This window comes from Phragmites australis, chromosome 1 (genome assembly GCF_958298935.1).
Source record: "Phragmites australis chromosome 1, lpPhrAust1.1, whole genome shotgun sequence".
Lineage (NCBI taxonomy): Eukaryota > Viridiplantae > Streptophyta > Magnoliopsida > Poales > Poaceae > Phragmites > Phragmites australis.
This window is the reverse complement of record NC_084921.1, coordinates 5,197,271-5,225,221: the sequence shown is the minus strand read 5'-3', so window position 1 is coordinate 5,225,221 and position 27,951 is coordinate 5,197,271. Positions and strand designations below refer to the sequence as shown.

General features: G+C 46.1%; 2 protein-coding genes and 1 pseudogene across 4 annotated transcripts; all 3 read right to left on the bottom strand.

Annotated features, from left to right (window-relative positions):
• On the bottom strand, positions 1–15,470 carry LOC133930471 (uncharacterized; annotated as a pseudogene).
• On the bottom strand, positions 15,386–17,669 carry LOC133885673 (uncharacterized). 3 transcript variants are annotated; one of them, XM_062325582.1, is made up of 7 exons: positions 17,490–17,669; positions 17,066–17,385; positions 16,782–16,951; positions 16,505–16,612; positions 15,983–15,995; positions 15,782–15,902; positions 15,386–15,456 (listed from the first exon to the last, which is right to left on the bottom strand). In XM_062325582.1, exons 2-7 carry the CDS (start codon positions 17,158–17,160, stop codon positions 15,454–15,456), a joined length of 510 nt encoding a protein of 169 aa, XP_062181566.1. In that variant the 5' UTR covers positions 17,161–17,385; positions 17,490–17,669; the 3' UTR covers positions 15,386–15,453. The 3 variants fall into 3 exon arrangements, with proteins under 3 accessions (XP_062181566.1, XP_062181499.1, XP_062181426.1); XM_062325515.1 differs by lacking the exon at positions 15,386–15,456 and having other exon boundaries at positions 15,657–15,902; positions 17,066–17,088; positions 17,309–17,385; XM_062325442.1 differs by lacking the exon at positions 15,386–15,456 and having other exon boundaries at positions 15,657–15,902.
• On the bottom strand, positions 17,350–27,720 carry LOC133930460 (uncharacterized). Its single transcript, XM_062377117.1, has 7 exons — positions 27,619–27,720; positions 26,089–26,175; positions 25,879–25,988; positions 25,706–25,776; positions 25,457–25,598; positions 17,490–17,655; positions 17,350–17,385 (listed from the first exon to the last, which is right to left on the bottom strand). Exons 1-7 carry the CDS (start codon positions 27,718–27,720, stop codon positions 17,350–17,352), a joined length of 714 nt encoding a protein of 237 aa, XP_062233101.1.
• Positions 27,721–27,951: the final 231 nt, after the last annotated feature.

The window sequence follows — 27,951 nt, the reverse complement described above, 5'->3', positions numbered from 1 at the left end:
AGAGTAGAAACTAAAAAGGCCTGGTACATTCTGCTTGCACAATCAGATGGGCTAAATTCCTGTAGTTTTTGAGGAACTTTACTTAATGTTCAGAAATCTAATAGATTAACGCTATATAACATCGCATGACCCTTCCAGAATCATTGACAGCCAAGAATTCACAAATCCAGATTACCGCAGGTGTATAATAAGATTAGCTCACGGTGAAAACCAGCACTACAAAAGCAATGGCGGAAGAAAACTTTGCTCTTTTGCAACAGAGACATTATAAAAGAGTCAGGTGCCCGTAGAATAAGCAAATAGACATGCGAGGGAACTGATTATACATAGGTAGGTGCTTGCTCGTGCATTTGAACGGCTGGCAAATGATTTCAGATAGAACTTCCCTGCATTGTCATTTCCTCCCCTAATAATCACAGGTTGAATCAAGGAACATGGATGAATGTTGGATATACTTCATAAATTATGATTTCATGACTCGCACAAGTCACTTGAACACAAGAAGACTGAAAAAGGCAAGTCATATTCCTGTTGCTTACCTGTTTAGATGCTTTTTGCAAGGGCATGAGATCCAACCTCCACCATCCTGAAGCACATGTCCTGTATAAAAATGTTATAGTCCTAAGATCATAAGAGGATAAGCATCCGCCGGGAAGATAACCAGGTGACGTCGGCTGCTAGAAGAGAGACTAGACTATAGATTACAAAGATAGAATATTGAGGGGAGATTAGATTAATTTTTTTCTTGCTTGTTTTTCTCCTGGAACTCCGCCTATGTTGTCTCGACATAGCCGGTTCCAAGCCCGGGTAAAGGAGGAGGGTTGTGATAGGCTTGGCGAGCCAACACAAAACTCAGTCACTCTTATGGAGATGAAACCCGAAAGAAAATCGTTGGGGCGTAACCCTCTTAGCGACGCGCCACATTGGAACCCGGATGTGATGTTAAATGAGCAAAGGCCGGGCCGTCACCCCCTTGGTGGCACGCCGTATCTTGATCTGGATACGGTGATAAGTGGGCAAGGATCGGGTCGTCGCATCCTTAGTGGCGCGCTACATCGGCGCCCGGGTTAAAAAATGAGCAAGAGTCTTCGCATTTGACTCGACGAGTGCGAAGGGTAAGGAAGCTAGCCGAGCCAAGTAGGATCCGCTTAGGTAGCTGGAACGTAGGGTCCCTGACGGGTAAGCTACGGGAGTTAGTTGATACAGCGGTGAGGAGACGGGTTAATATCCTATGCGTCCAAGAAACCAAATGGAAAGGACAAAAGGCGAAGTAGGTGGAGGATACCGGCTTCAAGCTGTGGTACACGGGGACAACTACAAATAAAAATGGAGTAGGCATCTTGATCGACAAGAGCCTCAAGTATGGAGTGGTAGACGTCAAGAGGCAAGGGGACCGGATTATCCTGGTCAAGCTGGTCGTTGGGGACTTAGTTCTCAATGTTATCAGCGCGTATGCCCCTCAAGTAGGCCACAATAAGAGCACCAAGAGGGAGTTCTGGGAAGGCCTGGAGGACATGGTTAGGAGTGTACCTATTGGCGAGAAGCTCTTCATAGGAGGAGACCTCAATGGCCACGTGGGCACATCAAACACAGGTTTCGAGGGGGTGTATGGGGGCTTTGGTTATGGAAGCAGGAATCAAGAAGGAGAGGATGTCTTAAGCTTTGCTCTAGCCTACGACATGATCGTAGCTAACACCCTCTTTAAAAAAAGGGAATCCCATCTAGTGACCTTTAGTAGTGGCCAACACTCTAGCCAGATCGATTTCGTCCTCTCGAGAAGAGAAGACAGACATGCTTGCCTAGATTGTAAGGTGATATCTGGAAAGAGTGTTGTCCCTCAACATAAGCTTTTGTTGGCTGACTTCCGCTTCCGGATACATGTCCAGCGGGATAAGCGCGCTAAAGTCGCTAGAACGAAGTGGTGGAAGCTCAGGGGGGAAGCGGCTCAAGCTTTCAAGGAGAGGGTAATTAAGAAGGGCTCTTGGGAGGAAGGAGGTGATGCAAACAATATGTGGATAAAGATGGCGACTTGCATTCGGAAGGTGGCTTCCGAGGAGTTTGGGGTGACGAGGGGAAGTAGAAGCGAAGCGAAAGATACCTGGTGGTGGAACGAGGATGTCCAGAAGGCTATCAAGGAGAAGAAAGAATGTTTCAAACGTCTACACTTGGACATGAGTGTTGACAACATAGAGAAGTACAAGGTGGCGAAGAAGACCGCAAAGCGAGCAGTGAGTGAAGCAAGAGGTCGGGCGTATGAGGACCTCTACCAGCGGTTAAACACGAAGGAAGGGGAAAGGGACATCTATAAGATGGCCAAGATCCGTGAGAGGAAGACGAGGGATGTCAATCAAGTCAAATGCATCAAGGATGGGACAGATCGACTTGTGGTGAAGGAAGATGAGATTAAGAATAGATGGCGAGAGTACTTCAACCAGCTATTCAATGGAGGAGGTGAGAGCTCTTCCATTGAGCTGGACGACTCCTTTGATGATGCCAACAGGCGTTTTGTACGAAGGATTTAGGAGTTTGAGGTCAAGGAGGCTTTAAAAAGGATGAAAGGAGGCAAGGCAATGGGCCCTGATGGTATCCCTATTGAGGTGTGGAGATGCTTTGGAGACATAGCAATTGTATGGCTAACTAAGCTTTTCAACCTTATTTTTTGGGCAACAAGATGCTCGAAGAATGGAGGCGGAGTATATTAGTACCAATCTTCAAGAATAAGGGGTGTCGGTGTATTCAGAACCAGGGGTCCCTAAGTCCCGAGACCAGACCGGCCATCCACCACATGTCACCACCCTGTAAGGTAAGAAGAAGCTAAGTCCCGGGAGAAGGTGCTCGGGGCCACCGCCTCTGGTTCCCGAGCACCCTAGTTCCCCGATGATCCGCAGAGCCCAAATACCAAGAAGGAAGTGCTCGGGAGAGAGTACTCGGGGCTGCACGTAGGCAGCCCCCGAGGACTCAGTGCCCCGAAGGTCCCACCGAAGTGCTCGGGAGAGAGTGCTCGGGGCTGCACGTGGCAGCCCCCGAGGACTCGGTGCCCCGAAGGTCCCACCAAAGTGCTCGGGAGAGAGTGCTCGGGGCTGCACGTGGTAGCCCCCGAGGACTCGGTGCCCCGAAGGGCCCACCAAAGTGCTCGGGAGAGAGTGCTCGGGGCTGCACGTGGCAGCCCCCGAGGACTCGGTGCCCCGAAGGTCCCACCGAAGTGCTCGGGAGAGAGTGCTCGGGGCTGCACGTGGCAGCCCCCGAGGACTCGGTGCCCCGAAGGTCCCACCGAAGTGCTCGGGAGAGAGTGCTCGGGGCTGCACGTGGCAGCCCCCGAGGACTCGGTGCCCCGAAGGTCCCACCGAAGTGCTCGGGAGAGAGTGCTCGGGGCTGCACGTGGCAGCCCCCGAGGACTCGGTTCCCCGAAGGTCTCACTCAAGTGCTCGGGGGAGAGTGCTCGGGGCTGCACGTGGCAGCCCCCGAGGACTCGGTTCCCCGAAGGTTCGCGCAAGATCATTCGACGACCCGAAGGGTCCCGTCGTCAGGGTGTCATCCAGTCAAAGGCCCAATGCCGTATTTAATAGGCACGCGCGGCCTGACATCCTGACATCCTGACATTCTCAGCTGCCCACGCCCCAGTGTCAGACCCTGCCATGCACTGGCAGGAGGGGGGCGTGGGTCCATTAAATGCACGGGTCCCGTCCCGTTTCATCCAGGTGCCTCGGGATAACGTTGCCAAGATCGAAGTGCTCCGTCTGCCACCCTGCCATGGCGGAAGAACAAGACAGGGTGGGCGCCCCGGACACATCTGAGGCTGCCCGATGGGCCCCCTTTCTGGCACCCGAGGGCTTCCACAGTGGCGGGTGGTCGGATGCGCGCCGCATTTCTCCACCGCCCCTGTCACTTCGTCGAGATGAAATGATTACGCCTTTCTCCGTGGCACCTTGACATTCGCATCCCCTCTTTCCCATTCAGGATATGTTGAGGTCGGCGCGCCTATAAAAGGAAAGGATGGAGAACACTAAAAAAGAGAGGACCCCCCGACGAACAAGACCGAAGGAACCGAAAGTACGTGAAGAAGAGGACGCAGACGCTCGAACCAGCTCAAGCCAAGCTAGAACACGAGAGCCTCAAGCTCTTTGTAAACGACTCTCCCCTTAGAACCAGATACATCCTTGAAGAATTCCCTTCAAGGATAAATATAGCGCTCACACAGGAGTAGGGTGTTACGCCTCCGTGCGGCCCGAATCTGTCTAAACCCCGGTGCACCCATCTTTTCCTCGCATTAGGGCAATCATCTCCCGCCAGCCATCGCATTTGTTTCCGTTCCCGCTTATTTCCCAAACAAGCTTTTCCAGGATCATCCCCCCGGTCGAATCTCTAAAAAGGGGTCTCTCGGGATCCCTGCGACAAGAGTTCACCCTCCGACAAGGGGGATACTCAAAGTTGTACTAATTACCGTGGGATTAAGCTGATGAGCCATACGATGAAGCTATGGGAGAGTCATTGAACACCGCTTACGAAGAATGACAAGCGTGATCAAAAATCAGTTTGGTTTCATGCCTGGGAGGTCGACCATGGAAGCTATCTTCTTGGTACGACAACTTATGGAGAGATACAGGGAGCAAAAGAAGGACTTGCATATGGTGTTCATTGACTTAGAGAAGGCCTACGATAAGATACCGCGGAATGTTATGTAGTGGGCCTTGGAGAAGCACAAAGTCCCAACAAAGTATATTACCCTTATCAAGGATATGTACGATAATGTTGTGACAAGTGTTCGGACAAGCGATGGTGACACCAATGATTTTCCAATTAGAATAGGACTGCACCAAGGGTCAGCTTTGAGCCCTTATCTTTTTGCTTTGGTGATGGATGAGGTCACAAGGGATATACAAGGTGATATCCCATGGTGTATGCTCTTTGCAGATGATGTGGTGCTAGTCGACGATAGTCGGACGGGGGTAAATGGAAAGTTGGAGCTGTGGAGACAGACCTTGGAGTCGAAGGGTTTTAGGCTTAGTAGAACTAAAACTGAGTACATGAGGTGCGATTTTAGTACTACTAGGCACGATGAGGATGAGGTTTGCCTTGACGGGCAGGTGATACCTCAGAATGATACCTTTCGATATTTGGGGTCGATGCTGCAGAAGGATGGTGAAATCGATGAAGATGTGAGCCATCGAATCAAAGCCGGATGGATGAAGTGGCGCCAAGCTTCTGGCGTCCTCTGCGACAAGAGAGTACCACAGAAGCTAAAAGGCAGGTTCTATAGGACGGTAATTAGACCTGCGATGTTGTATGGCGCAGAATGTTGGCCAACTAAAAGGCGACATGTCCAACGGTTGAGTGTAGCGGAGATGCGCATGCTGAGATGGATGTGTGGCCACACAAGAAAGAATCGGGTTCGGAATGATGACATACGTGATAGAGTTGGTGTAGCACCAATTGAAGAGAAGCTTGTCCAACATCGTTTGAGATGGTTTGGGCATATACAACGCAGGCCCTCAGAAGCGCCTGTACATAGCGGAAGAATAAAGTGTGCGGATAATATCAAGAGAGGTCGAGGTAGACCAAACTTGACATGGGAGGAGTCTGTAAAGAGGGATCTGAAAGACTGAAATATCACCAAAGAACTAGCCATGGACAGGGGTGCGTGGAAGTTAATCCACGTGCCAGAGCCATGACTAGACTTGCAAGATCTTATGGGTTTCATCTTTAGCCTACCCTAACTTATTTGGGACTGAAAGGCTTTGTTGTTGTTGTTGTTGTTGTTGTTGTTGTTTTTCTCCTGGATACGCCATCTATAAATAGGGTGGGTACCCGGGCCGACCTAGAGAGTCCATGCCATATTCTAAATATTACTTTCCTAAACCAACTCATATTCTATTCCTATACTGACTCTATCTCCTTCCTCAAATAATTCTATCTCCTACCTAATTTGAAAACCTCCTTTTTTTTCTTAATCCCTAAACCTTCCTAAATCTCAATAATTCCTTCTTAAATAGCCTACAGTTGTACTGCTACAGGTATCGGGTTACTGTTCACATGAACATGAACCCCTGTGTCCTGCACGTGCCAACTCCACCCCTCCTTCGACACAGCTCGAGGTAGAGGCCATGGCTAAAGTCCTAGGAGGCCCCATGTTGATGAAAGAGCTCGATGATAACATCCCGATCCCTTTGACAATGCCCGTGCTTAATCCCCTGAGACAAGTAGTGCTTTGTCTCCATCTCGAGGAAGGGACATCAGCTCCACCACCTGTTCAAGGAGCACTGTCTCCTCCCTTGGTTGAGAAAAGGACAGAGATGTTGTTGACCCCGTTGCCCGAAGAAGTGATTGGACAACTGCTGCACATGTTGTTCTTTGCGCCACCTTAGCCCCTCCTTCTCCTTCCTCCTTCGAACATAACTAGTCTTCGAGTTCTGGTAGTGGTGCAGACACGAATCGGGCGATGTCACAGTCGGCGTCGTTGGAGACAGGCGTAATTGGGACAACGGAGGCGGAAAGAGGTCGTGCCGTAGGTGCGGCACGGGCAGGAGATCCGGGGGTGCAAGGTCGTTGCGGTCGATGAGGCCGGTGACATCGCTATCGCTCCCTCCCTTCCTCATTGAGTCACTGGTTGGTCTTGATTGCCCAAGACCCCAGCAAGAATAACTAGTAAAAGCGGTTTGTCCTCCAATTCATCGATTCATAGCCCCCTACACGAGCCTGATACAGGTGCCGCTGAGACCAGCACAGGCGCTGCTGTCGAGATCGAGGCTAGCACAAGCACGAGTGCCGAGACCGAGGCTAGCACGGGTCGCACATGCGCCAAGGACGAGGTTGGAGCAGTGATGAAGAGATGCGTACCAATTGATGGTGCTACAACCACCGTGGAGAACTCAGATGACAACAAGGATGCGGCGACACGTGGTATCCCATCCTAAGTCACCAATGGAGATGACTCGTGGAAAGACATAAGGGTGTGATCCAATTTGACAGAGTCTATCACCAGTTTAGCGAGTTGCACCTTGAGGGCAGCAAGCTGAGCTGCAATCTTCACGTCCATCCTAGTGCCTAAGACCGAAGTTTATGATACTAAATGTTGTCCTAAGAACATAAGGGGGATAAATATCCGCCAAGAAGATAATCAGACGGCGTCGACTGCTAGGAGGAAGACTAGACTATAGATTACGAAGACAGAATATTAAAAGAAGACTAGATTAATTCTTTTCTTACTTACTTTTCTACTGGATGCGCCCTCTGGTTACATGGCCGACCTGAAGAGCTCATGCTATATTCTAAATATTACTTTCCTAAACCGACTCATATTCTATTCCTAAATGAACTCTATCTACTTCCTAACCAAATATCTCCTCAAATAATTCTATCTCCTACCTAATTTGAAAACCTCCTTTATTTCTTAATCCTTAAACCTTCATAAATCTGAACCCTTCCTTCTTAAATAGCCTACGGCTGCACTGGTACAGGGCTCGGGTTACTGTTCATATGAACAGTAACCCATCGTGTCCTGCACATGACAAAAAAACCATATTGAACCTTCATTCTACTGGGTGAGAGAGCAAACATAATACAAGCTCATAAAAGGTTATTCTGATAACAACATTTGATAAGTTTTGCCACAAGTGTTATGCGTATCTTTTGGAACACTTCCTTGCATATCAAAGTGACGCAACAGAACAACATCCTTAGGACACATGTAATTCAGACCCAATAACAAAGGCACATAGTCAATCACAAGTTGGAAAATCAGAGCAATATGGAATTATTAATTACGACCTTCCTGGTCTACATCACCTTATCTGGCTTGTCCTTCATTGGTGTAGCCACCACTATCTTCTGAATTATTAATTACGACCTTCCTGTTCGAGCATAAGCTGATACTGAACATCACTGTTGTTTGGTGACACACTTGCTATTACCTTCTTCTCAATCCCCACCTCCTCTAGAGATCAGCAAACATATTGACATGGATGAAAAAAATTCCTTTTAAGTTGACGTACAGACAGAAAGGACAAGCTGTGGTGAAATAGGCAACAAACCTCCAACGAAAGGAGACTGAAACATAACATTTCTTTTAGAATGATCTCCAACATCGCGAATCTTGTTTCTCAAATGCAATGGAGCTTCGAAGTTAACACCAGGACTATCTCTAGCAATGGTCAATGAGAGAGCCTCCAGTAAATCTATGAAACATGCAACAATTTAGAAGAAAGACATTTGATGGGAACACTACTTACAGATTTTCCCTCGTTACACGTCTAACAAGAGCATGAACTTGGAACAATTCTGCTGAGGTTTCTTGAAGACAGCTTAAGTTTGCAGGAATTTGTGTTGCTGCTGGTGCTGTCTCCTTATGCGCTTCAGGATAACTGGACACTTCCGAGCCATCAGAACATGTTTCAGTTCCACTCATCTAATTTCTGTGATCTGCAGAGAGTTTACATGTTTCTGTCACATCTTAGTGCCTGGTTTCTCAGACGTCTCAATCTTGCGTTCATTCTTATCACTGCTTTTTCTTGCCAGCCGATCACTCAACTCAAGATCTACCTGAAAAGTGCCACTACTAACATGCCTATCCTCCCAAAATGTGTTTGGTTCTGACTCCTGAAAATTAAAACCATGACAAACCCATGCCTGAGTGAATCCTTGCCAGAAGGCTGCAAACACGTATCATGTTGACCAACAGTAGTTTGTCTTAAAGAACTCGCTGCTTTCTTTGCAGGAAAGCCATCTGCACTTCGATTGCTGAAAGTTGCAAAATGATCTTCTTGCTTCTTGTATACCTTCTGTCCAAATAAAGTACTCATATCAATGTCACTCTGGAGATCCTTGGCACGAAATGGGTTTGATAATTCAATTTTATCGCCAAAGCTATCTGAAACAGGACGCTGCATGTAAATGCCATCTTCAAAAATGGCATTGTCAGGTCCATGAAAAACAGAATGAACTTGTGAAGGAGATCTCTTTGTTGACTCTACAGTTTGATGCATGCTCAAATCAGGAGCAGAATTGAAAGAAGGTTTATCCTCGTGCATTACGTTGTAACTCAATGGGTGGGTTAGTCCAGTGCTACACCTCAGATGGGAGGCAGGACCCCAATTGGCAAATTTCTCCTCAAGTGACAAACGGCACCTTGGTTCTCGAGCTCTTGATTGCTCAGTAACCCTTTCTGGCCAATAACTTGTTTCAAGTTTATTTTGATCTGTTGTTCTTTTATGATCCACCTTCTCTGGATTGTTAAATAGTGACATCCCATGAAGATGTGCATCCATGTTTAAAATTTCTAGCTTATCCAAGCTTATACGAAACTCATCCCTCTCGTTCATCTCATTCTTTACTGACGGTGATGGTTTCTTGCACTTTATATCCTTCACTGCTTTGAACCGAAAAAAGGGGGGAAATATAAAGATATAGGCTGTACATATGTAACCCCTAGTCTTACTATGAAATATATGAATGTAGAGAGTCTTTGCTGAGGACAAAAGCAAAAGTCAAGAGTAAAAATGACTGACCTGCAGCAGATGTGCATGATTCTTCACTGCAAAGAACAATTTTGAAAGGATCAGCAAGAAAACTCCTAATAATTTTTCATGACATAAGAACATTCAGGAATCAGGAGCACAGAACCCACTCGGACAGAGTTAAAAGTTGATTCTCCAGTACCTTAATGGGCTCCTCCTTTTCTCTGAATCATCTACCATGTCAAAAAACCAAGCAGAAGGATAAAAAGTACTATTTGAGTTGGATATTTTCTTACTTGGTGGGTGCCTGACCAGAATGACAGAAAGATCGGAATTATGCATTAATATAATATGCATGAGGCTTTATTCTGCTTACCTTTCCAGAATGACAGAAAGATCGAAAAGTTCAGAACCCTCATCATCGCCCATCAATGCAGATCAGAAAAGAGGTAATGTGACGATGGAATTCCTTCAACGAAAATTGCAATTAAGAAAAATAAAAAGCTCAGAGCAGAAACAGGGTAGTCATAAACTAATAACAGTATGACAAGTATGCAATGCAAAGCATCCTGCTAGGCTGACTTAGAACTACAACGTAATAGAAAAAAGAGTACATCACAAATTCCAAGTACCTCAGAGATATCAGAAGAAAAAGCAGAACTACAAGTCTATGTTAACAATGCTAGGTGGACCGATGGCTGATGAACTTGGAACAGGTAAAGCAAGTTTCCAACCCATGTTTGTCACCTTGTATGTCAAATCCCTAAAACTTATCCCCATCTCCCTCTTCCTCTCTCTTCTATCTCTCTCTCGTCCCTCCCGTGATCCGCCTGCCCGCGCCGCCTGCTGCGCCGCGCCGTGTTGTCGCATCGTCGACCGGCAGACCTCGCGCCCCGCGCCTTGCCTCGGGCCCCGTGCAGCCGCCTCGCGCCCTGCGCCGCGCAGCCCTCGTTCCGCGTGCCCGCTCCGTCGCCGGGCTATATAAGAAAGTGAACAGTGTCTTCTTCCCCCCACCTCACTCCCACTCTCTCTCTCCCCGAGCCACTCCGCACCTCGCCGCCTCACTCCGAGCGCGTCGCCGCCGGTGAGCATCCCCCCGGCCCCCTTTCTCTCTCTCCCTCTCCCTCCTTTCCCTTCCCCGTAGACATACCTAGGCCACCTTCCCGTCGCCGGCGCCGCTGCTCTCCGTCGCCCGGCCGCTGCCCTCCGGCCGGCAAAACCAGCCGCAGCCCTCCAGCCGGCGAGGCCTGCCGCCGCCCTCGGCGCGACGCCGCCGCCCGTCGCCCCTTCTCTCCCTCCCCCTCGCGCTCTTCGCAGCCGAGCCGCCGGTCTCCTCTCCTCTCTCTGTTTTTATCCCCCGAGCCGAGCCGTTCGAACTTCGAAGCTGAGCCGAGCCGTAGAAGCCGAGCCGTAGAAACCGAGTCGCTGAGCCCACCGACAAAATCGAGCGGAGTCCAATCCCGAGCCGACTCAGCAGAATATTCCGGGAATATTCTCCCCTTTTCTTTTTTCTGAATTTCTCTCCCGGCAAAACTTCCGAAGCCCGTTTCTCCTCTGTCCTAACTCCGTTTTTATCGATTCTTCCACCGATATTCATCTAAATTCGAGATCTACCCAATCATATCAATTTCATAATTTTTGTAAATTGTTTAGTCCTTGTTTTAATCGTTTGATTGATTGTGTGCCTTTGTCGTTGTTGCGATTATTAGAAGAAGGAGCATTTGAGGAAGACCCCGAGCACCCGGAGTTTGAAGAAGGAGCAGACGAGGACTTCAACGAAGGCAAGTCCTACAACCGTTGATCATGTTGATCCTATGTTTTTAAATACAACCCGTAGAGTCATTGTTTCAAGCAATAGGAGTATGCATGATTAGATTAATAGTTGTGATTCTTAAGAAATGCTAGAATAGTTATGACCCAGCTTGTTTATCCCATGCTTTGTCATTGTTACCTATATTCCGTTGAAACCCTAGAAGATTCCCAACATCAACTATAATGATTGTTCGGATGAATGCTTGTTTACTAGTATGCTTAGGATTGCTTTGCTCAAAAGAAAGAACTAGATTATTTACATGTGATAATCATGCTTTACAATGTGAAGTGATGTGTGCTTGGTGCGTGTGCGTGTAAGACTTATGTTCTTGGGAAAACTCTAGAGTAGTGTTGACGAGGGTGAGTAAGGTGCCCCACGAAGGTGAGAACTACCTTGGAGCAAGGTTCGCCTTTGTAGTGTTCTTGCTGGGAGACTCTTGCCTCGGTCATATAAGGACCGGTCTGCTGTGACATCTCACCTAGTATCCACTCGTACAACCACATGGCCTGTATGGGCAGGACTTGACCTAACCCCTCTGACTTAGTGCGGTACCCACCCGGAGGCCAGTAGTGGCAATGGGGACCAGGAGAAGACTTGGGTAGTGTGTAGCTCAAGGTCCGGCTGGTGATATTGTTGAGGCTATGTCAAATCCTTGGGATTGCTAAGTGGTCCTTCCTGCGAATCTTCTAAGGCCCCTGGTATCTTAGTGCCCCATGAGTGGATATTGTGGCTTCGTTGTGAGATCGTTGCGTCTCGTTATGACAGCTTCACCAGTTGCTAAGGTGGGAGCCTGTGTATATCTTGTGGGTAAAGTGTACAACCTCTGCAGAGTGTTAAACCTATCCAGATAGCCGTGTCCTCGGTCAAGGACATACTATGGTTTGGTCACAATGATTAGCTTTTCGGCGTGAGTATCTCCTTGACGTGTGAGTGGGCTGTGTGCTCGTGTTTTCGAAAAAAAGGATTTTGGCTTTGTGCCCTAAGCCTCCTGGACTGTGTGTCCGCTGGCAAAAGACTTGTGGGAACTGGCGGGACGGATGTATCTCCCCCAGGGCCGTCAACCCCCATAAACTCAACTTATGTGTTCTCTTCGAAGGTGTTTTATTTAAAGTTAGTCTTTGCAAAATAAACCTTGCATCAACAAAACTAGCTTTCCGCAAAACCTAAAAGACTCTACAGCCTTATCCTTGATCTACCCTTAAGCATCTAATTTTCCCTCTTGAGGTAGGACTTGCTGAGTACCTTATGTACTCACACTTGCTAATTGTGGATCCAGATGATCCAGAGGCTGACTTCGTCGAAAGAGAAGATAAAGATTAGAGAAGTCGGTTTCGTCTGCACTCAAGCTGCCTGTAGGGCTTGGGTCGCTTTTATGTGTTTCCGTTGTGCTTTGAGGGTTTGTTAATTTATGCCTTCGGGCTTCTGTTGTAATGAACTCTGTGTTGTACTCTATTATCGTATTTATTCGATGTATGTCTGTGATGTCTACTTCTGTTGGAGTTCGTGCGTACCAGCTACTGATCCAGGGACTGCTATGAGCTACACAAGGTGACCCCAAAGGAGGGGTCCAACATTGTATCACAAATTCCAAGTATCTCATAGATATCACAAGAAAAGCTGAATTGCCTGAATGCAGAGCACCGTTTTACAAGCCTACTTCGACCATGCTAGGTGGACCTGTCGCTAATGAACTAAGGTAAAGCAAGTCTCCAAACCAAGTTTGGCAACTTGCTAGATGAGTAATGCTCTACTAGTACTGGAAGTCTGGAACATATGAAATCATGATTACTTCAGCATATCATAGAATAAGTGCACCCTAGTTAGAAATAAATTGGCAAAGTTGAGTAGAAATAACATGGAATGCCCACAGGTTTGTGAAGTATGGGAGTATGGGACATAAAAGATACACAAAATTCTAACCTATATTCTCAAATCTTGTGCTAGATCTTGTTGAGTTTCTGCAGGGGGAAACTGAATTATTTGTGACCAATAAAATTTATTAGGCTTATGAGTAAAACCTAAATATATGTGGAGAAGTAACCTTCGCTCTGGAGAGTATCTATCTTTAAATCCACAGTCAATTGTATCAGAACGTTCCTCTCTTGGAGTAGGAAAATGATCCTCTGAATTAAATTGATCTATCCTCCACAGTCTATCAGAATTCTCATCAGCTAGATTGCCATCTGATCCACTACGCTTTGCTGCTCAGAACGAAAAAGTAGAATAATGAATATATGGTGTGATAATTTCTTAGTCCACAAAACTTGAGTGGTCGCTTGTGAGGCTTAGTAATAAGTTGTGACACAACAGAACTTACATTGCCAATCCTTTTCAGCTTGAGGTTCATAAAACATGCCGTCATCCTCAGGATAGAGGTCAGCATTATGGTCCTCAAATGAATTCTGAAAATAGCATTTAAACTGTTTCCTCCTTTCATATCCTGATTCATCTAAAATACTACCCATTTTGTCTGACGGTCTTCGCTCTTTCAGCACATTGATACTTTTCATAGAATCCTGTTAAAAATGATACCAAAAAATTTCGCGTTCTTACTTTTAAAACGGTAAATTCAATTCACACATCTAGCTATGATAAGAAAATCTATTGTAAATTTGTCATGTACTCTAATGAAAAACACTCGTCATATAAGGTGTATAAGGAGAACTTTTCTCCAAGGAGTTCACCGAAAAATTCTGGGGCAATAAAACTGTACAAAATAATAAATGAAAATGGAATTACCAACTCTCAGTCCTAGTATTGGATCTACCTTGATTACCAAAATCACTTTTTTCTTCTGTAGATTAAACCTCTCTTCATATTCTTTTCTGCCTATCTTTGAAAAAAAAAAAGATTTCATTTCGAAGAGGAAGGTGTCTGAAATTCTCACCAATGCCTTTGTGACATCAAAAGGGATAGACCGTTTTGCTTTATTTGCGAACCGCGTGGCCTTTGGAGGCAAAGGTAAAACCCTGCATCGCCATATTACTGCAATATAGTTGAGATTTGGATGTAGCACTTAACCTGTGTGAAAGCTACAGACATGGCTTATATCACATGTGAGGAAAGATTAAAGGTCTCGACCCACTGTGCTTTACCTTAGCTATAGCCAAGGTGGGCAAACTAGACCATTTGGACCGAAGCCTATCTGAACCGGACCAGTTGATTGTTATTCTATGTCTCGAGGGCAAGATTATGAATACTGATGAATTTGATTGTTGCAATACAAACTAGCCTCTGAAGATAATTTCTTCAATGCAGGATTTTTTTCCCTTGAGGTAAATAAATTAGGAACTGGCAAACTGTTCTATGATTGTCTCACTTTTTGCACCTCTCGATACTTCGTTTTGGTGAAGTCTCACCCTACTTTTCAGAAATATCCACAAACAGAAAGAAGGGTTTATGCTACCATTTTCTGTAAAATCAAACACTGCTTATTATTTAAACTTCCTTGCACCAAATTAACTTTATAGCTGAAATATTCATATGGGACATAAATTAATTAACAATTTAAGCTTATCATTCAACCTTTTGAAGGATCTTGGTGAATGGGGAGGTGTTTCCATCTTGATACGATAAAGGCCTGAAATAGAAGCAGATGGGTGTCTAATGAACCATTATAGTATGTTGTTAAAGGAGACAAAAGGCAGTGAACTAAGGTTGATCAGGGACAACATTAACAACAGGTGGACCACAGAGGTCACACAAACTTCACAGAGAAATGCATTTGCTATCAAACTCTACTAGGATCACTAAAACCTGAATGAAACAAATGTCAACATAAGGATGCAGTTTAGGTGCAAGTCCTTCTGGAAAATACATATAACAATACATCAGTTGTGCTATAACAATGTCAATATAAGTCCAGAAAATGCAGGTCAACTGTGAAGTGATCTGCAAGTATGCACAGTATTTCTTCCAGTTAGCACAGGCAAACTGCTAATTCTAATTCTACCAACTGCAGCAAAACTAGTTCTACTAATAAACAACTAAAAAAAATCCTTAACAGATTTTACGAAATAAGAAATTAAACAAGTAAATGATTGTGCTGGAATCTAGATAATAAGATGATTATGCACTCAATGTTCTTGAAACATGCACCATTAACAGAAAATGAAACATGAGTTTCACGGGCAGGTCGTGCGGTAGACTTATTCTTTGATCCCTCGTATCTGACCAAATCAATAAGTGAAATTACTGCAAGGACAAATCATAGTCAAACCTGAGGTTCAATAATATATAACAAGTGGATCAATCCCAGCTATACAACTTATGCATTGATACAAATTTATGTTTATGTTTGTATATTTCTTCAATTACACAGCTGCCGACATTGCAACTCCTCCTTTAAACTCTAGCTGAAAGAAATAATTGCTAACCAAACTAAGCATTTCTATCAGGTCATATTATTTTAACAATTTTCCTTTTCCGTATAGTTGCACAGATTTGAACAGTAACTCAATCCGTAGGGATGATAGAAACTATTGGTAATAGTGAAGGAAACATCACCACTTTGGAGTACCAGATTTTGATTTTTTCTGCCTGGTGCTATAGTTATGGTTGGGGATATTTTAACACCAAGAGGTTCTTCATAAGAGTTAACAGCTGCTGCAACATCTTGATGACCAAAGGGTGATGACAATCTGCCAAGGTACAAGACTGAGATCCCACGAAACAAGACAAATGCAGGCACACTCTTGCCATACTGTGTGGAGATACTGACCTTGGCTGAGAGCCTGCAGAATAGAAGCAAATAAATTTCTGATAAACTTTACTGTGACAAAAAGGCATATTACACACTTCAGAAATTAATAGCATAATACCTCATTCTTCTTTCAGTAGCCACATATTCAATATAGAAAGACATATATGTACTACTACCTCCAGTCCAAATTAGATGTCATCTTAAAACGTTTGCAGCCAACCTTTTAAAACTTTGGCCACGAATATTAAAAAAAATCGGATATGTTAGATGAAAATGCTTCTGTATTAGTACATTTTTAGTACCTTTTGGCTACCATGTGATCAGGGTAAAGTAATGGTCAAAATTGTACACTGGAGGCTGCATCAAATTCCTAAGCAACACGTAAAAGAAACTGGAGGGAATACCTAGACTGTTAATTTTGTGGATGCATATGGCCTTTTTAATGTGCCTTTGTTGAAAAGTCGAAATACCATATGCACAAGAAAATAAGTAAATCCTAACGAATTTCCTTGACAGACGTACAGAAGATTGCACCCTTACCTGCTTCATTCAAGTTGCTATTGCATAAAGAAGTGATCTTCTTTAGCGCCTCTGTAGGGGAAACTTCTGAAAGAGTGCACTCCACTTGTGTAATAGCACCATCTGCATCTGAATTGATAGTAAAACAACCATACTAAGAAAAATCTGCCAAGAGTGACATTAGTTGTTCTGTTTGGCCAGAAATTATATGAATGACGCTAGAAAGGTAAAATGATTAACCAGAGAAAATAAAATTCTCCAGTGAGACCTCAAAAATCAAAACATATAGGAAACTAACTTGTGGATTCATTGTGATGACTATTTGGAGTTGCCAGATTGTTGATGTTTAGGACATCAAGTGATCGAGGCTCCTGATCATGGGAACCTTGACCTCCTGCTACGTCATTCTGGTTCTGTAGCCCTGGCCTCTGCTGTTGCCGTTTCTTTTGTTCGAAGTACTGCCTTTGTCTGAGAGCATTTGATTGATCAAGGATGCACACTCAGTTCCATCAACATAAAAAAGTGACTAACACCACAACATAAACTTTTACAAAATGAAATGAGCGAAAGTAACAAAGTTACCTGCTCTGTGTTGATTTCCTGGACTGCTCATTCCCGGGCCGAACAAGCAGAACGCAAAACCATCCAAACATAAGCAAATGTTGGCACCATGTCATAAAATGTTAAAACACAGTATCCGCAATGATTATTTTGGAGTTTGAATGCAAAAGTGAAACACGAAACAGTTGAAATCATGCTAATTGCCAAATTAAGTGTGGCGAAGTACAGCACAGAGGAGATTAAGGTAGAGATGTGGGTACTCACGGCGTACACCTTCCTCCTCGAACCGCCCATCCATTGCAGCATTACGAGCAAGCGATGAGCAATCTCCCAAGTCCCAACTGCGAAATAGGCAAGTAGGTTAGGGTTCTATGCCAACAGTCCAACACACGGAATGGACCGATCCCCAGCGCGGGTGGGTCTCCGCTCCACGCCAATCCAATACCAGTAGGGGAGCGGTGCGGAGGACAGGGTAGGTAGAGGCGGGGGAGGAGGACGGCGACAAGGGAAGCGCTCCTTCGGAATGGCTGGCGTGCGTCGGTGGAAGGAGGCGGGCGCCGGGCTCAGCGACACGAGCGCGGACGCGGGCGAAGACGACGATGGTGCGAGTGCTATACTGATAAAAGAAGGGAATTCATGGAACTCAAGGAAGGAGATAAATCAGTGATCTAGTACATGCAAGTGTTCGATCATCTTGCGCAATATACTCAGTATGAGGTTGACACCGACGAGCAAAAGCAACACTATTTTGTCAATGACCTCAACTCAAGATGAAGGATCGGTTGTCCGCACACGAGTTCACCGACTTCAATAAGTTGGTAAGCACGTCTTTTACGGTGGAGTTCAAGCTCAAGAACAACAAAGAGGAGAAGAAGCGTAAGAGAGATTCGTCGCTTTCCGTAAGCGGGAGCTTTTAACGCGCCCGCATGAAGAATCCATCTCCACTGTCTCATATATCGACCTCGACAGCCCCACGTTCGATGTGACTGTTACGGCGTCTATCCTTCTCCGCTCCATAAGGGCAGTCTGCAAGACCCATTGGCTCTCAAGTGAGTGTGATAGGTGGCTCCGGTGGCCCGTGCTACAACTGCGGCCGTATTGACCACTATACTCGAGATTGCCAATATCTGAAGCCGGAAGCCGTGGTGACTGCTCCAAGGCCACCACCTGCTCAGTCTGCGCCGTAGTCCTCTCAGGCCACCCACATCCCCACGCGTGGCCGAGCGTGCCACATCACTGCTGAAGAGGTTCACTAGGGTGACCACGTGCTGATAGGTACGTTGCTTATGCATTCAAATTCTGTCGTTGCTCTTGCAGTCATTCTTTTCAACTCTGAAGCTTCTCACTGTTTCGTAGCAACGAGCTATACACATGACACGAGTTGAGAATCGGCACCACCCCTACGTCTTATCTTATAGATGCACGCAGAGCTAAGGTTCTTATTAAGCAATGCGTGTCCAACGCATCGGTGATTATCAACGAGATACCTTTCTGTGTCAATTTATTGGTGATGGACTCAAAGGGGATAGATGTCATATTAGGGATGAATTGGCTTACCAAGAATAAAGTTGTCATGGACTGTACTCAGCGGACCATCACCCTTAATGGTCCGTCCAACGCCCGAATTCATTTGAAGCTCAAAGCCATTGATCCTTGCCTTTATGCTCTGAAGGCTATCCCCACCATCCCAGATGTCTTTTCGGATGAGTTGCCAGGGATGCCACCCGACCGCGCTATGGAATTCTCTATTGACCTTATGCCCGGAGCGGCCCCAGTTTCGAGGAACTCGTATAAGATGTCTTCAGTTGAGCTAGCTGAGTTGAAGAAGCAGATTCAGGAGTTGATGTCGAAGAGTTTCATATGTCTGAGCTCCTCACCTTAGGGATGCTCGACACTCTTTGTGAAGAAGAAAGATGACAATCTACGGATGTGTGTTGATTACCGTCCGTTGAATGAGGTCACGATCAAGAACAATTACCCGCTTCCTAGGATTGATATCCTATTTGACCAGCTAATCGGTGCCCAAGTTTTCTCGAAGATTGACTTGAGATTGGGCTATCATCAAATTAAGGTCCGACCGGAGGATATTCTAAAGACAGGCTTCTCGACTCGTTATGGTCTTATGAGTTTACCGTCATGTCCTTTGACTTGACGAATGCTTCGGCGTTCTTCATGTACTTGATGAACACGGTATTCATGGAGGAACTTGATAAGTTTGTCCTAGTTTTCATTGATGACATTCTTATATACTCCAAGACTGAAGAAGAACATTCTGAGCACCTCCGTGTTGTTCTTGGCCGACTCCGAGATCACCAACTCTATGCCAAGTTCATTGGCTCAAGGAGGTTGCTTTCCTAGGTCATATCTTGTTAGAGAATGGTGTTGCAGTTGACCCGAGCAAGGTGCAGGATGTGCTCAACTGGGTTCAGCCCAAGAATGTCACCGACATCCGGAGTTTTCTCAAACTCGCAGGTTATTATCGCCGGTTCATTTAGAATTTCTCCAGAATTATCAAGCCAATGACCGAGCTATTGAAGCAAGGTAACATGTTTGAGTGGTTAAGCGAATGTGAGTTAGCTTTCCAGACCTTGAAGAAACTGCTCACGACTGCTCCCGCTCTTGCTCAGCCTGATGTGGGCAAGAGCTTCGATGTCTATTGCGATGCTTCTCGCATGGGCCTTGGATGTGTCCTTATGCAATAGGGTAGAGTTGTCGCTTATGCCTCCCGCCAGTTGATGCACCACGAGGAGAATTACCCAACACACGACTTAGAGCTTGCCATAGTTGTGCATACTCTGAAGATCTAGCGCCATTACCTAATGGGCAACTTGTGCCGTATCTACACGGATCACAAAAGTCTCAAATATATCTTCACTCAGGCGGATTTGAATATGAGGCTGCGGGCTTGAGCTAATCAAAGACTATGAGCTGGAAGTTCATTATAACCCTGGTAAAGTGAATGTGGTCGTCGATGCTTTGAGACGAAGGGCTCATTGCCATTGTCTTAGAGTCGAGCCTGAGAATGCCACACTTTGTGATGATTTCCACCGGCTCGAACTTGAAATCGTTTCGGATGGTTTTCTCGCCAATCTAGAGATCAAATCCACTCTCCTGGATGATATCAAGGTAGCTCAAAAGGGCGATAAGAGAATGGCCAGATTCTGAAGGACATGCTCCGGGCTTGTGTTCTCACTTATGGGAAGAGGTGAGACATTTGCTTGCCATTTGCTGAGTTCTCATATAACAATAGCTTCCAAACGAGCATTGGCAGGTCACCATTTGAAGCTCTATATGACCGATGATGCCAAACGTCGTTGAATTGGTCTGAATCCGGCGAAAGGGTTTTTCTAGGCTCGGATTTGGTCAAAGAGGCCGAAGAGCATGTTTTAGCTATTCTAAAGTGTCTTCTCATGGCACAATCACAGCAGAAGAGTTATGCGGATTGCTGCCACTGAGACCTCGAGTTCGCAATTGGAGATTATGTGTATCTCAAGGTTTCGCCTCTCAAAGGCGTTTGACGTTTCCAAGTGCGAGATAAGCTGGCGCCACGCTATGTGAGGCCTTTTCAAATTGTTGGTCGGCATGGAGAGGAAGCCTATCAATTGGACTTGCCATCGTCTCTCTCCGTCATGCATGACGTATTTCACGTCTAGCGGTTGAAGAAGTGTCTCCGAGTTCCAACCGAGGTCGTTGATGTTGCACCTCAAGAGTTGCAGCCGGATATTACATATTGTCAGCGACCGATCCGAATATTGGATGTAGCGGAATGCAAAACTCGACGTCATTCCATAAAATTTATCAAAGTCCAATGAAACAACCACACCGAAGATGAGGCAACTTGGGAGCGTGAGGATAAAATCCGCTCCGAGTATCCTGAGCTTTTTGAGAGTTTGTAGGCATTGTGTAAATTTTGCACAATTGGAACCTCTTGCATGTCTATGCTCATCACTATGTTGAATAAAAGTATTACATTAGGTTCCGTATCTCACTGCGTGGTTCCTAGATTCATCGCCCTCTCCCCGACTCGTACCGAATCTCGGGACGAGATTCTTCTTAGGGGGGGGGGAGGTTTGTCACATCCCAAATTCTGTAATCGTGTGATTAAGCTTAATCATGTGTCATTAGTGTCATAATTAAATTAGAGGGAAATTATTTTGGCACATTAGAACAAATTGTTTAAAGTTATTTGGATAAGAGAAAGAAAATTGGGAGAGAAAAGAATAGAAATCGCATTGGAAAATACCTCCTTTGTCTAACATTTGGGCCCCACCATCGCAACCACTCAAGTGGGCAGCCCCACCTGCTCTCTCTCTCTCCTCCCTCACTCCCCACGCCACCACCGTGCAGCCAGCAGCTACAGCAGCCCCCTCCCTCTCACTCCCCGCTCAGGCTCTCTCACTCCCCCTTGGATTTCTCTCTCTAGGAGCAAGGCCAAGGTATGCATGTGGCATCATTGCATTCTCTAGCTCATGAGCTGCTCATCTATCTAATTCATTTTTTATTTTTGTGGAAGAATCGAGTAGTTCTTGAAGTTCTTGGTGTTCTTGAACTTTTAGAGCAAAAATAGAGTTTTGAACGAATATGAGCTCTAGAGTCGTGTTGCTAGTTTATGAGTAAGTTCCAGGACCCTTGGACTATCCCTAACACATTTCCTCTAGGCTTGGGAAAGATTGCAACTCGAATCGACCAAAAATACACTCGAGAGCAGTTTCTGGGTTGACCCGGATATTCTGGCCTCACCCAGATACTCCGGGTTCAACAAAAATCGTCTGTCGAATTGTGTTTAAAATTAGTTAGGGTTTAGGGTGCAAGTTGGGTTTAGAATCCTTTGGATAGGGCATATACACGTGTGTGTAGCACAGATTTGTAAAGTGAGTCGAATCGACCGAGGGAAAAATTGTGAAAGAACCTAAGTCTGTATCACTTGGATAATCTGGGTAAGCCCGGAGACTCCGGGTAATTACGTTAGCGAATAACCGAGAGCCTCTCCCGGAGCCTCACCCGGAGTGTCCGGCACATCCCGGATAGTTCGGACCAGCCCGGAGGTTCCGGGTTAAGTTAGAATAGTGGCTAACCGAGCACCTTCACTGAAGGATGGCCCGTAGGCTCCGGAACTCGGATATTCTGGATTCACCCAGATACTCTGGGTCAGTCAAGTAAAAGGCAGTAACCGAGCGCCTCTTCCGGAGGTTCACCCGGAGGGTCCGAACCCGAATACTCTGAACCAACCCGGATACTCCGGATGGCTATTAGTTTCTAGATTTCGTTTAGATCATTTAGTATTGCATTGGTTCGCATGTCTTATACTTCTAGCATGTTGTTTAGCATTGAGGCATACCTTGTTGCATTCATTCATGCTCATCATTGCACGCGTTCTTGTTTAGCGAACAAGGAGCCGGAGCGTGAGACGACCGTGGTCAAAGATGACTCCAATGCTCCGGATTTCTGCGAGTGTTGCGTGGGTAACTATAGGCAGCCACCTGAGCAGTAAGGCAAGCAACTAAGCATATTGTACCTTTGTTCAATCGAATGAAGTCTAAAATTGATAAACTATGCTTATGAATGTTTGCATGTGTCGAGCCAAGATCGGGTACAAGTGGGTAGCTCCTATATTGAATGCATTACTTCTACCTTGAATTGTTGTTCATATTTTCCTTGTCTCCTTGAGTATATTGTTGGTGTCTACTTTACAAGTTAAATCGAAATACTTTGCAATGCATAGGTCATTCAGTAGAAGTCGAGCGGTGAATTTTTCATCATTCGCGAGCATAGGTGTTACTTACTTTCGTAATGATCACAATGCTGGATATGGGTTGATGATGGTTGGATGAATGGTGAGTACGAGACGAGATGTGGGCGGTGCTAGGGGTGTTATCTGCTCCAGAGGAAAGTCTTGGGGGCAGGCTGGGAGAGGATCCCGGGCACTGTAGACCGCTTGCGTCGTTTAAGCACCGATCGTCGATGTAGTCAGTTTTATCACTTATCTTACTCATCACATGCCGATCTAATGGTAAGGCGATCCGAAAACCTTTGTAGCTATGATCATTTGGGCGTGAACATCGACGGTGTGAGTGAGCGGGCTTGTAAGAGGTGCTGGTTTGCTCTGGGAGTAGTTCTAGTACCTCCGCGCCGAGCGATGCATGATCCAAATGGTTGGGACTTATTAGAAAAGGTTGATATGAGTACCCCTTGTATGAATCTGTGTGGTCATGCAAGCCGTATGGTACTCAAGTCGTGTGGGTCCAGGAGTATCCCCTGCAGGGTGTAAAAACATTTTGAAATGTCGTGCTCTCGGTCATGAGCATGCTTCTGTTCATCTGCATTGGTCGTAGAGTTTTTGCTTGTGGTTGATGGTTGTGATATGTGGGAGATGGTCGAGTTGGTCTTTGTTACATGTATGTTCTAATGGTTCCAGTTATGTATGTTCAACGGGTTATGGCAGGTTAGATTTATGTTATGTTGGTTAAGTTAGTTGCTCACATATATATGTCTAGATTGCTTACTGCTTATGTTTAACTTAACCATGTGGCTTTTCCTTGCTAATGGCTCAATGCATAATCCTTGGAGTCGAGCTATGTATATGTGCTCTATATAGTTTAAGTCTTGTGAGTACCTTCGTACTCATGTCTGCATTTTTAGGTGCTGCTAGGGAGGAAGAGCCGGTGTTTGGCTACTTTGTGCCTGCCGATCAGGGTGGCGGGCAAGAGTAGTGCATCCTACTCTCGGAGGTCTTGCTTTTGGGGTGGAGCCTAAGGGCATGTGGATCCACTCTTTTTTGTTGTATAGGTTTATGTTTTCGCTGCGTAGATGTTGTTGCCTTTTGATGTAAATTGTTGGAAATGGTTGTATGTTAAAGACTTGTGATATAAATGTTAATTACTTGCTCTTTCTTAAGCTATGTTGTGATGCTAGATGTTGTAAGGCATGTGTTCCGATCTTGGGCATAAAACACGTGCCGGGACTACCGAGATGATATTCTGTTTAATCATCGAGGTTATGATTATGAATAATAATCCTCGCGGTGATTAATTAGAATATTATTTGGACGGTTCCCCACACCCAGGCTAAAGGCCAAGCGGGTCACGAACGACCTCCCTTGGCCCCCTCGTCGGCTTCATCTCCGGGAAACGCCACAGGACTCTGAGTGGCCTTGCCTCCGGAGCCTCACCGCGGCTAAAGGCTCAGGGGGTCACGGACCACCTCCCTCGGCCCGATCATCGGCTCAACCTCCATCAACCGTTGTGGAACTTTAGATGGCCTTTCCTCAAGAGCCTCGCCGTGGCTAAAGGCCGAGGGGGTCGCAAACCGCCTCCCTAGGCCCTCTCGACAGCTTCATCCCCAACAATCATCACCGAGCTCCGGATCGATTGCCTTGAATCAGAAATCTGGAACAAATTTAGAGTGGAGTATGTACCGACTTCGGATAGAAGAGAGGGCTCGCGGCTCCAGCTATCAAACAACCGCGACATGCGAAAAGGCTAGGGAAGGTACCACATTTGGGGATCGAAGGCATATAAAACACACGTCTGGCCACATTTCGACCCGAGAAAATCCAACCAAGAGCACATTCAACAGCTATGTTTAGGAAATTCACAGCTCAGTTTCCCATTGTTGATATCAATATCGTACGAAATCTTTAAACAAATGTACAATAATATTAGCAACAGTTACAAGGGAATAGATATATAATAATTAAATAGTCCTTATCTAAAATCGTAAGCATTGCAGGCAGAAAAACTTTTGTCATGGTAGATCTACAATGAAAGCAAAGTATTTTTGTGGTCTCAATTCATCATTCACCGCCATTTATATATTACATCACATTGATGGTCTCAATCGAGGCCAAGTTAAATATAAATTCATGTACTACACAAGGCTTAAGCAAGGTAGCTTTTCAAATTATACTCAAAGCTATATATATCTTACACTTTGAAAAATAAAATTGTATAACAAAACATGAAGCAAGAACAACAATTAAGATAGTAACTGGTGTTTGCAATGATGTCTTTATCCTGCACAGAAAAATATCTATTGTCTAAAGAAAAAAGTTAGTGTAATTTGTAATTGTACTCCAGAATGTGAGGATGAACTGAAACAAAAAAAACATGTGTATTGATAAGCCATTCATAATTAATTTCCTAAAAAAACTCAGTGATTATAAGGAAATAATTCTATGGAAAAACTCCAATATCAACACAATAACATGAACTTTGGAACTTCCAATAACAAATTGCATAATCTATTTCATAACTTCTGATCGTATACACAACAATTCAATTGAATTACTTAATGAATTGAACTTCATGAACAACTATGTATACTTATCATGCTGGTGGCGCGAACCAGTTTCTGTATAGTTTTGTAAATTATTTTGATCATTATTAGTTGGAAGCAAAACAACCAATGGCTAACATTCCCCAAATTGACGCGTCTGAAAATGGTTCTTGGAGATATTCGATGATGTTATTGCACACCTCTTTGGACTTTTCTAGATTGGCTGCATGCCCAGCGTTCTTTACAACTACTAATCTAGAATTCTCCTCAAGATGCATGTAGAGTATTGCAATACAATTTAGCAATGGATAATGTGCTTGGTACATGAACATGTCATTCAGGACCAGAGAGTCAGAAGGGAAGCACCAAACTGACCTCTCCAACCTATGTACCAGGCCGCCAGCTCCATTGGGAAAACTTGATCCTGCTCCCCCCAAATGATCACTGTTGGCAGCATACTTGAGCCAATAACACCATCAATGATTGAACAATCGTATTGTTAATAGAGTTCCCCACTTGTTTGCCGGCATTTAATTTAATTACAAGGTTTTCGGAGTTACCTGCGATGAGAAACTACCTGGCTTATCTTTGGAAGATCTGATAGCTTCCTATCATTGGTCAGAGCATGCAAAAGCTCGGTCTTCTCCTGAATATGATATGAGCCCATCACCTGATGCGGTCATCAAGATGGAATCGTAACTATGCAATTAAACAAAGGCAAAAGAAAAACAAAATTAATGAAGAGATTAACAAGAGAGGAGCTAGCTGACGTTGATGTAGATCTTGAGGAAGCGGGAGGGCATGACGGGCGGTGGCTGAATGAAGGAGAACTTCATGAGCCGCCGCACGTCCTCTGGCTACCTCCCTGATGCCGGTGATGGGGAACATGCCAGTAGCGAGGTGTCGGTGGATGAACACCGCAAGCAGGGATCCTGAGGGACCCCCTTTGAGATTCGGCCGGGGGGGGGGGTGATTCTGGATCTACCTCGTACATGGATTTAATACGAATATATGAGATCTAGGCGGGACGGATGATCGTCGGCTAGTGAGAGTAAATGCTCAGGAGATTTTAGATAGGTTCGGGCCGCACTGAGCATAATACCCTACTCCTGTGTGTATGATATGCTATTAATGCTCTTGGAATGCCTTTCTCTGGATCTCTGTGTTACAAGGTTTTTCGTCTAAGTCTTGAGCACCGGTCTTTCTCTTCAAAGCCTCTAAGACTTGTTCATCGAGCTTCAGACCTGTCCTTCTACGGAGTGCACCCCCCTTTTATCCTATCGAGGGAGGCTCGACGTGGCCAGAAACGGGGGCACGAGTTCTCATGAGTCATAAATGGAAAGCAACCATCATGGAGCTACAGTTTGATGTAACAGGGGTTGAAAATGCGCCTTCGGCCGGTCCCGTCGCCCATTACGCCCAACTTTTAGCAGGTGCAGGGGGGCCCACCGGGCAGCCACCGAACTACCCCGCATGCCCGCTCGGTCAGAGCGGATCTAACACAGCAGCGGGGCATGCGATACGCCTCGAGCCCAGCGACGATATCTCCAAACCGTTTCCCTTATGGGCCCCGCAGGGTGATGTGCGATGGACCCGTCGCATTAAATGTCCCCACGCCTTCCTGCCACGCGGTGGCAGGGATTGACGTACCCAGTACAACAGACGTGGGGGGAGTGGTTGGATGTGACCGGCCATGCTCCCTCTTAATTGCAGCATCGGGCCTCCCACCGATTGACACCTCACCGTTGAGCCCTTGTGGGGTCCACCAGCAAAGGGCTTCTCAGGTCCTCGGGGAACTCTGGATACTCGGGGACCACTGTTCATAGCCCCGAGCGTCCTCTCCCGGATATGTCTCTCCTCGGGTCCTCGGGGAACTCTGGGTACTCGGGGACCACTGTTCATGGCCCCGAGCACCCCTCCCAGAACTGGCTCTTCTCGGGTCCTCGGGGAACTCTGGGTACTCAGGGACCACTGTTCATGGCCCCGAGCACCCCTCCCAGAACTGGTTCTTCTCGGGTCCTCGGGGAACTACAGGTACTTGGGGACCACTGTTCATGGCCCCGAGCACCCCTCCCGGAACTGGCTCTTCTCGGGTCCTCAGGGAACTACGGGTACTCGAGGACCACTGTTCATAGCCCTGAGCACCCCTCCCGGAACTGTCTCTTCTCGGCCCTCGAGGAGATGGTCCCCGAGGGAAGACGCTATGTTGCATTCTACTGTCCTGGCCTCAGGACTCGGGGACCCCTGGTTCCCATGTCACCGACACGAGGTCTCCGTCCTCGATGCACACGCCCGCGGACAAGCTCCATGGACTCCGTGTATATGGCCGCCATCCAGTACCCCACGAAGTGGCCGTAGCTAACGCTAACCATGGCGAACCGCTGCACGCCCATCCTGTCCATGGGCGCCTTGGTAGTCCTGGCCTGGAAGACCTCAGAGCGATCGGGGACTGTCGACGAGGAGGCGCCAAAGAAGAGGAATTTGAAATGAGAGAGGAGAGCACAGGGGGCCTAAATCGCTCACCTCGGCAAACATTGACGAAGAGGGTGGCGACCTCGACGGTGGCGGTGGAGGAATTCCCGGTGGTGTAGGTGGAGAGGAGCGCACCGAGGCTGGCGACATCAATAGGGAAG

Excerpts from the sequence above, each read along its gene's own strand:
- LOC133885673 (XM_062325442.1), bottom strand. The coding sequence starts at position 17,160 with ATGACATGGTGCCAACATTTGCTTATGTTTGGATGGTTTTGCGTTCTG. Across the intron at positions 16,952-17,065 it reads AGGAAATCAACACAGAGCAG|ACAAAGGCAGTACTTCGAAC; the intron begins GTAACTTTGTTA and ends AAATGCTCTCAG. Across the intron at positions 16,613-16,781 it reads TCATCACAATGAATCCACAA|ATGCAGATGGTGCTATTACA; the intron begins GTTAGTTTCCTA and ends CTATCAATTCAG.
- LOC133930460 (XM_062377117.1), bottom strand. The coding sequence starts at position 27,720 with ATGGACAGGATGGGCGTGCAGCGGTTCGCCATGGTTAGCGTTAGCTAC. Across the intron at positions 25,599-25,705 it reads GGAGCTGGCGGCCTGGTACA|ACATGCATCTTGAGGAGAAT; the intron begins TAGGTTGGAGAG and ends TTGCAATACTCT. Across the intron at positions 17,656-25,456 it reads GACGCGTCAATTTGGGGAAT|CACTCGCACCATCGTCGTCT; the intron begins GTTAGCCATTGG and ends TTATCAGTATAG.